The sequence below is a fragment of the Leiobunum rupestre genome, chromosome 2, assembly GCF_980474605.1.
Source record: "Leiobunum rupestre chromosome 2, qqLeiRupe1.1.hap1, whole genome shotgun sequence".
Lineage (NCBI taxonomy): Eukaryota > Metazoa > Arthropoda > Arachnida > Opiliones > Sclerosomatidae > Leiobunum > Leiobunum rupestre.
Genome location: NC_143385.1, coordinates 54,036,044 through 54,045,881, shown reverse-complemented (window position 1 = coordinate 54,045,881; position 9,838 = coordinate 54,036,044). Strand labels below are relative to the sequence as shown.

The 9,838-nt window shown below is 36.4% G+C and overlaps 1 protein-coding gene across 1 annotated transcript; it reads left to right on the top strand.

The window, feature by feature from the left end:
• The first annotated feature begins 252 nt into the window (after positions 1 to 252).
• Positions 253 to 894, top strand: LOC149958408 (E3 ubiquitin-protein ligase RNF4-like). Its single transcript, XM_090164950.1, has 2 exons — positions 253 to 374; positions 446 to 894. Exons 1-2 carry the CDS (start codon positions 337 to 339, stop codon positions 864 to 866), a joined length of 459 nt encoding a protein of 152 aa, XP_090021076.1. The 5' UTR covers positions 253 to 336; the 3' UTR covers positions 867 to 894.
• Positions 895 to 9,838: the final 8,944 nt, after the last annotated feature.

Below are 9,838 nucleotides of genomic sequence, written 5' to 3'. Positions count from 1 at the left end.
GATCACGCACAAGCAACATTGCTTAGGTGGTCGAAGGTGGTGCCTTGGGTATTAGCTCTGTTTAAAAAAATCTATCTCATTTTAAAATAAAAATATAATATAATTTTTAATACTTTTTAATGAGATAAAGTACAGTTACAGTGTTGCAATGCAGTTCAATGTTTGAAATGAGATAATGAAAACGAAAAAACTGAAGTAAAATATATTTTTTATTCTTCTATAAAATAAATCGCCATCGAAATGGGTAAGTCAGTCAATCGTTTGTCTCTGAGTTGTGGTCTCGTAAATTCATTTAACCAGTTCTTTCAAACATAATTTAATTCTTGGATAATTATAATGGACCAAACTGATATTTCGATTTTGGATTTCAGCGAGTAAGTGTTCAAATATTGATTTACTAACCTTACGTGCGGAACTCTTTCATTAGCGTACCAATTATTTACAGCCTCGACGACTCCGTGATAGAAGACATTAGAAGCTTCCAGAGGTCTTTTCCGGCTACATTTCCTCAGTGGGCAACTCGACGGATCCCCCAGAACGAAGAGGCAAACGCCGCGGCCACAACTGATGTCAGGCAGACGACGCCTTTGTCCCGTTCCCCGACCAGCCTTTCGCCTTCTGAGCGACCCAAGGAGGACTTCTCTTCAATTCTGGACGAGTCGATATTGGGCCCTAGTCCGGTCTGGTTTGCCTGCCCAGTTTGTTTAGACAGCCACCAGAAGATCAGGAAGACCTCCAGACAGGTTGAGGCCACCGACTGTGGACACCTGTTTTGTAGCGCCTGCCTCGCCGAATGCCTCAAAACCAGCGAGCTCTGCTCCGTTTGCAAACAGCGGGTCAAACATCATTTCGTCATTTACTTGTAGAAGACGCGTTTAGATCACGTCCATTTTTATAACGAGTTTTTTAAATCTTTCATAATTTCAAAATTATTTTATCTGATATTGTATTTTTTATTTCATGTCAACGCCATGTTTTAGTGAATAAAAGGCTATTGTAGAGCAAAAGTTCCAAAATCTAAAATGCTTTCTTGGCGATAATCAACATGTAGATTTACTACGTTAATGGCAAAAATAAATCCTGCAATAAAACCCTTTGGTACACTGGATAACGCGCAGTACCATTGGTCAATGGAAGAAATAAATGAGACGTGTCTCACAGAGTAAACAATTCGTGCATTGTTATAGCATATTATATTGAAAGAGTTACCATTAAATACCTCGTGGTACGATATAAGCGCTAGATAATCAAAGCCAAAAACTACAAAGGAACTCGACGTATTTTTAAAATCCGTTAATGGACGAGGTTTTTATAGGATATTATCATAAAGTCCACATAAGCAAAGGTCTAGGCCAAGTTTTTTACGATCACAATCCCGTTATTAAGAGGTAGGTATTCAAAATTTGCACCTCCTAGTGGCTACGTCCTCAACTATGCAATACATTTCGTGAAATGCATTATGAATGCGCGTAAGCCGTGCGCGAACGTTTTTGAATTTAGAACCACGCGGGAGATATCTCCGCCGCGAGCCCTTAGCACCGTAAAGACAAGGCTTATTCACAATTTTATCGCTTTAAAACTTAAATAAACACTTTTCTTTGAAATATGATTCATCCGAACCTAAAACGGGCTATTAGAAATAAGAGTTTCGTTTCTGAAGGTATTTATTTTTCAAATTTGCAGTTTAGACGCGTTTTGTGTGGCTTTTATCAACCTGAGCGTGGTTGTTCTACCAAGTAAGATAATATTTTAGATGAAGAAATTTTGTAAAAGAAAATGGCGCTACTGCCCTATCGCCATACGTTAATTTTCTTCTCTCCGGGACAACGCCATTACTACGTGTTCATATGGTAGACCTTTACTTATAGGGACCTTATGATAGGGTTATGATATAATGTAATTCACGACATATCCCTCGGAGGAAAACCCATTTAACCAGAGGGGAGACAACTTGCAATCTCTAGGCAGAAGGAGTGGTTCTGAGTTTTCACCCAGTGCCACTAGCTTGGATCGAACCCGGCTCCTCTTGCTGCGAGGCCAAGTGCTTACCCTTTCCGCCACCCCACAAGTTCTTGAGCGTAAATGATTGTATCAAAGATATGGTAGTGGAATGATTAAAATAACTTCATACTTTCTGTCTTAGCTCTACGAGGGAAGATAATGAAATCCAGGTTCGTTGCTGTGGACGAGGTACTCACTGAAAAGTCTACAATTTAGTCGCGCGGTTAATACAGAGATTAAGCGAATCATTCTCTATAATTTACTCTATCCGGTTTGAGAACAGATTTGCTTGCTCCGAATTCCTTTGCTGCTGGAGCAAACGGATCAATAAATTGTCTGCTTTCAGTAGGAGCAACGTCCCAATTTAAAACTCAATTATCTTTAATAGAATAGTCCAATTTGATACGTACTTCCAGAGTACTCCGGAAGCACTCGGAGCAGCCCAAAGAATGTCTAATAAAATTTTATCAATATTAATCACTATTTAAAAATTTGGTCAAATTTGGTAAAATTTATCTCATTCTGTCAATTTGATAACCACAATTGATTTTTATCACATTTAAGATTTTTTTATCAATAAAATCCGTTTTTAATTTTTCTATCAAATCATTTGCATTTTTACCCATTTTCATAAAATTGAAAACATTTATTAAATTTTGATCAATTTTATTTTTTTTCGTCAATTTTGATAAATTTTTTGCATTTTAAAATTTTTAAATTTTTTAGAAATTTTCAAAATCTCATGTTATTTTTGGTAAGGAATTTTTAATTTTGTGTTGTCAAAAACATTTTCGGTTGTCATGGCAAAACTAATGCCCGTTGAAACTTTTCCTTTTGGGAATTTTCATGTTTCATTATGGCCTACTTAAACCCTGAATTTGAACAAAATCGGTGTGTTGCACCTCGGGTAGTCTCCTTGTAGAAAGAATTTCCACAACGTGTTGGCCACACAAACGGTTTTGTTGGACAAGTTTTGAAAAACTCCCGGTTTTTTATGACCGAGGCTTAGTTGCAAATATTTAAATCAAATACTTTTCGTACGCATTCTTTTGATTACACAAAACTAAATTTTAATGTTAAATACCTTTATTCATATATTTTGACATATTTTTTATTCGAATAGGTTTTCTTTTTAAGAATTAAGTCATTTAACTCTCCGGTTATAGCTCGAAATCTCTAGAACTTTTGGTCGGGTGTGTGAACGAAAACGTGACAACGTGTTTTGCGAGCAAAATTTGGAAACTACACTCACCAACAAAGTTCGGAAAAAATGTTGGTTCACTTTTACATTTAACTAACAAATGGCTATTTTCGTTTCGGTTTAAATCTTTCCCGCTGAAAATTGACCGCGATTTAAAAGGCTAACCTGAGGCGAGCGCTTTCGGTACGTGCTTGAGGCCGGTTGCCATGGCACCGGGCAAGAGCCAGTTGTTTGTCAAATATTCAAATGGGAGCACTGTTGTCACTCTAGCCTCAATAATTCCAAACCTAAAAAAAAACGCGGCTACTGTCTAGCGATAAAACATTTAAGGCAAATATAAATATCTAATCTAGACGGTGGTCCTTTAAGCTAGTCGTTGAGCTTTGTAAGTGATATTTCAAACTTACTCAGCAATAAGCCGATCTTAAGCCGAAAACCTGTCGCCATCTCTTAATTTCTTTTTGAGAAATTTCTCTGGATTCTAGTTGCGTGGAAAAGGTTTCTTACCATTTAGCACGGTATGAGCGATGATCAGATTGACAACTTATTTTTGGTTAGGATATGCATAAAATGGTAATTTTGAGTACGAGAATGGTCGGGATTGGATTTTCCATATGGTAGCGTTACTTAAAATCGGGTATGGGAAAGTTAGGGAATGGGCGGGAATGGGAATATTTATCTGAATTGGAATGGGAAGGCTTGGAAGACAAATGTTCGAACGAAAATGGGCGGGAATGGTTATTATTTCAACGGGGATGAGCGGGAATAGTTATTACTTCAACGGGGATGGGCGGGAATAGTTATTATTTCAACGGGGATGGGCGGGAATAGTTATTATTTCAACGGGGATGGGCGGGAATAGTTATTATTTGAACGGATATGGGCGGGAATGAATATTCTTACATCGGGAATGGGTGGAAATGGATATTCTTACATCGGGAATGGGTGGAAATGGATATTCTTACATCGGGAATGGGCGGGAATTAATATTCTTACAACGGGAATATGTGGCAATGAATACTCTTACAACGGGAATGGGTGGAAATGGATATTCTTACATCGGGAATGGGCGGGAATTAATATTCTTACAACGGGAATATGTGGCAATGAATACTCTTACATCGGGAATGGGTGGAAATGGATATTCTTACATCGGGAATGGGCGGGAATTAATATTCTTACAACGGGAATATGTGGCAATGAATACTCTTACATCGGGAATGGGTGGAAATGGATATTCTTACATCGGGAATGGGCGGGAATTAATATTCTTACAACGGGAATATGTGGCAATGAATACTCTTACAACGGGAATGGGTGGAAATGGATATTCTTACATCGGGAATGGGTGGAAATGGATATTCTTACAACGTTAATGGGTGGTAATAGATATTCTTAAGTTACAACAGAAATGGGTGGGAATGGATATTATTTCATTATACAATAAGTGGATCTAAAATTGGAAAATTCTTATAATCCTGAATTTCTGATCCTATCGAAAGGGTACCATGGAAATTAAATCAGGTGATCGCGAGGTAATAGCTAAAATAAAGATGATCAATGCTAGACACGCGTTTTCAAATTTGGTTTCCTATTTATGAAATAGTTAAGGCATTTTTCGTCACGGAGTGGGAAGTTACGTAATTTACTAATTTATATCATATCCATTAAATAAAATGTTTTCATGGTTATGGTACTCATGATACTCCCTGATCTTCTCTTGGGACAGATCATGATTTTCGGAGTAGAGTAGCCAAGAAAAACGTCTTTACAAACGCCGTTTCTCCAGATGTATTCGCGGCACGGTAGCAACGGATCCCTAGACACTCCAGTCGCGTTATTAAGTAGTATAGTAGTCGTGGGAATCATACACAAACCAAGGGACTAAATCACTCGGATTTTCTAATTATTTAAAAAAAAACTATTTTGTACAGATTTGAAGGGGAGCTTACCACTTCAAATCTAATATATATTCCAGAAAATTAATGTCTGTCTGTAGGCGTCCACTACCTTTGCCTTAGGGTGCCCAAACTTTTGCACAATTGTCTTTACTGTGCAAAGTAAGCCAATCAGGCGCGGTTAATGGTGGTGCCCCAAAACCTTGTTTTTTTTTAATGTACCTCAAGTATGTCCCATCTAAAAAATATTCTCTAGAATCACGCCTGAAGCGTATCCAGAGCTATTTAAGTCCGCTCTCCACACATTCGATTTAAAACTCGGTAGGCGGCGATTCTTCTGACCAAAGTTTCAACTACGCACGAAGCCTACAACTAAAATAAGCGCGAAAGGTCAAGCTTTCGTCATTTCTCGCTCGTGGCGCAACAGTCTAGAACGTAGTAGAAAATCTCGTTGCCACTATAGGCTTCCAGCTTAGAAAAGATAGCGCCATCTACTTTAATATCTGTCAAATAAATGTGTGAAGAAATAGTAGACTTGAATTTCAATGTTCTTCGGTTGAAACTTTCAGCTGTTGTGTTTACAAAGAGAATTTTGAACGAGCATACAGCCAGGCCCGACAAGCGAGGGGGGGGGGATCCGGTATAAATTACCGGGGCTTGTGCAGCCTAGGGGCCCGGGTTTCAATAAACGAGGTATACTTTTCCCGGGTTTCTCTCTGAAAAGGTAGGGCTATCTCCTGAAGTAACGGCTCTCTTGGGGCCCGGAACTCATATTTTACTGGGGCCCGCTCTCGGCTGCCCTGCATACAGCTTTCACATATTGAATTTAAAACACGGTCGGTAGGGGGCGATACTTGTGACCAAAATTTGAACTACGCACGAAGCCTATAGTTCTATACACATCGCCACCAGATGCAAAATTGTGATTTTCTACCCAGGCAAAATAGGTTTCTATTTTATTACGCAGCGTGGTGAACGTTCTCAGAGCATAGTAAGTGCCCTGATCACACACTATGCACTGCCAAGGAGACATCCCGAAGTGTAACCCACCGATTTTGTCAAACTCGGGGGATTGGTAGACCTTCATGTAACTTGAAAAATCCTAAAGGGAATTTATTCAATGGGCAACCGTTTTGCCATAGCAACGAAAAATGTTTTTGACAACACAAAATATTAAATTTTCCCATTGTAAATAACATGGGATTTTGACCTCAAATTGATCAAAAGTTGATCAGTTTTGATGTTTTTTTCTATTTTTGTCATTTTCGAAATTTTGAAATTGGTTAAAATTTTTCACAGGAATCGTTCAGAATCCCACGTTATTTTCAATGGGAAAATTTAAATTTGTTGTTGTCAAAAAAAATTTCGTTGCCATGGCAAAACGGTTGCCCATTGAATAAATTCCCTATAGGAGTTTTCATGATACATGAAGGTCTACCAATCCCCCGAGTTTGAACAAAATCGGTGGGTTACATTTCGGGATGTCTCCTTGTGAGCGTGTTAAGGGTTTCAATGAAAGCGAAAACAGAATATCGCTGTACGAGATTTTCAATGAGTGCCAAGGAAATCGCCAAGAAGTAATATTTCCGAGAGCCAGGACCCGCAAGGTATTGTTTGTACAGTGCTTGTTGAAATAATGGAAACTTTGCACGTGTAAACAGAACGCGTTTTTGCTAAACCTTAATATTTCAAAAAAGCTATCAGGTAAAAAGGGAACGCTTGTTGCTGCCGTAAAGGTGAAAAATTTCCAAGTCATCGAGCGACTTTTGTCACTTTTAAGGCCTTTAAACAGGTGGCCGGTTTACAATGCGTAACAAGCACTACATAAACAGTAACTTGCACGTCCTGGCTCTCGAAAATATTACTTCTTGGCGATTTCCTTGGAGGATGAGTTATGTAACTTTTGCATCTGTTTCTCTGCCGTTTGGTTTTTGATAATTTAATTGTTTTTTTTTCTGAGATATGTATTCTCCAATTTGTTCAGAGCATTTTTTTACTAAAACTTCCAGCTATTGTTCAATTAAAACTTAAACTTGAAGAACCAACTCGGAACTACATTCTTAGACTTGTTCAATTTAGTTGGTATGAAAATTTCGTAAAACCAATGGAGGTTTGTTTTATTTCGTTAAATACGTAATAGTTTGAAATCTGTTCAGAGCACATTCCCATTTAGACCCTTAATTATTTTATACAAATTATTTAATTCAAATTTTACCCATCGTTATCGATACTTATAGCGCCCAATTGATTCTGATTTGATACTATTTATTACAGCTTGAACGCCTGTAAACACCTAACAACTGTTATTTTTTAGTTTGCTTATTTTGACGTAAAGATATAAATGAATTAAAACAGGATGTTTGATTTACTCGCCTCTGGTTAGTCAGTCTAACAAAACAGCGCGATTCAGGGTTCAAAGCTAGAGTTCCGACGTTCTGAAACTAATGTAACGTTATTATTAATGTAATAGAACCGCGGGTATTTGGTGTGGAACACCAACATTTTCAATATTGGTTGCCCCGTTTTATGGCTTTAGATATTTCGGGCGCTAGTTCGTGAATTCTTGCTCAAATTGTTAGTAGGCTTCCCTAAATAAAGGGTTGAGGTTACAATATCTTTAAAGGTGGTATAACCTCAACGCGAGCGTAGCGAGGGGTCGGACACTTGCCATTATTTTGTACGGGATTTCGGGATTTCGTAGAGATTTTGGCGATTTTATCAGTACTTTTTGAATTGATTTTGGGATTTCAATGTTAATTTACCATAGAGAGAGTTAAAAGATTTGGCGATTTTCGACAAAGTGTACGGCATTTTGGTAAATGTCCGACCCCTCGGAGCATAGTAGTTTTCTCAGTGGCGTAACTAGGTACCCGCAGAGCCCGCGACCGCGGGGAGGGGGGGGGCATGAATGAAGAATTATTTTTTTTTGCTACGAAAATTGTACTAATGCTTGATAACCATTAAAAAAGTTTTTTTCTTATAAAGGGCCCTTTTGATATCCTGCGGCGGGGCCCAAACGTTGTCGTTACGCCACTGTTTTCTGACTCTTTTTCGCCAAACAAGTTGCGTTTTCGTTCACACGCTCGACCAAAATTTGTTAAGTTTTCGAGCTTCAACCGGCGGCGATGAAAATGACTCTTAATTCTTAAAAAATATCTCTTTTACTACAAAATATGTTAATTTATATTAATAAAGGCATTTTATATTCATATTATCATTTAGTTTTGTATAATCAAAAACATGTTTACGAAAAGTATTGAATTTAAATATTTGACGTTAAATTCAACTTGGACAGCCAAATATTTTCTACATTCACACATAGCCAAAATTTTGAAACATTTCAATTATTACTTCGGTAGGGCAAATAAAAGAAAAGTGTTTACGCAAACGTCATAAACTCCTCGAATAGGGATCGCTAAAACGTAATTCCAGGAAAACGAAATTTCATATAAACGCCACGCCACGCCGCCGCCGCCGCCAAATAAATTTTGGTTCAACGACGCCGCCGATGGAGAATCACCGGATCGCCGCCGCCGACCAAAATTTCGCGGTGCGGGGTCTATCATGCCGTTTTTGAGTCAACTAGGGAAATTCTACGAGACCGGAGTTTTAATATGAAGAGTAATAGACTTGGCCAAAGCTTAGACGAGGTGCTGATCACTTCCTGTAATCGTTCCGTAGCTTTGACTGCACTAAAGTTATTACGTTACTAATTACATATTTAGCAACTGCATATAACTAATTAAATATTAAGCAATTACATATTACTAATTACATATTTAGCAATTATATATTACTAATTACATATTCAGCAATTACATATTACTAATTATATATTACTAATTACATATTCAGCAATTACATATTACTAATTACATATTCAGCAATTACATATTACTAATTACATATTTAGCTATTACATATTATTAATTACATATTTAGCTATTACATATTTTTAATTACATATTTAGCAATTATTCATTACATATTTAGCAATTACTCATTACATATTTAGCAATTACTCATTACATATTTAGCAATTACTCATTACATATTTAGCAATTACTCATTATATATTTAGCAATTACATATTACTCATTACATATTTAGCAATTACTCATTACATATTTAGCAATTACTCATTACATATTTAGCAATTACTCATTACATATTTAGCAATTACTCATTACATATTTAGCAATTACTCATTACATATTTAGCAATTACTCATTACATATTTAGCAATTACTCATTACATATTTAGTAATTACTCATTACATATTTAGCAATTACTCATTATATATTTAGCAATTACATATTACTCATTACATATTTAGCAATTACTCATTACATATTTAGCAATTACTCATTACATATTTAGCAATTACTCATTACATATTTAGCAATTACTCATTACATATTTAGCAATTACTCATTACATATTTAGCAATTACTCATTACATATTTAGCAATTACTCATTACATATTTAGCAATTACTCATTACATATTTAGCAATTACTCATTACATATTTAGCAATTACTCATTACATATTTAGCAATTACTCATTACATATTTAGCAATTACTCATTACATATTTAGCAATTACTCATTACATATTTAGCAATTACTCATTACATATTTAGCAATTACTCATTACATATTTAGCAATTACTCATTACATATTTAGCAATTACTCATTACATATTTAGCAATTACTCATTACATATTTAGCAATT

What these genes read in the sequence shown, in the direction of transcription:
- LOC149958408 (XM_090164950.1), top strand. Translation starts at nt 337, where the DNA reads ATGGACCAAACTGATATTTCGATTTTGGATTTCAGCGA. An exon ending in TCGATTTTGGATTTCAGCGA is followed by an intron (nt 375 to 445) that starts GTAAGTGTTCAA and finishes AATTATTTACAG; the next exon opens with CCTCGACGACTCCGTGATAG.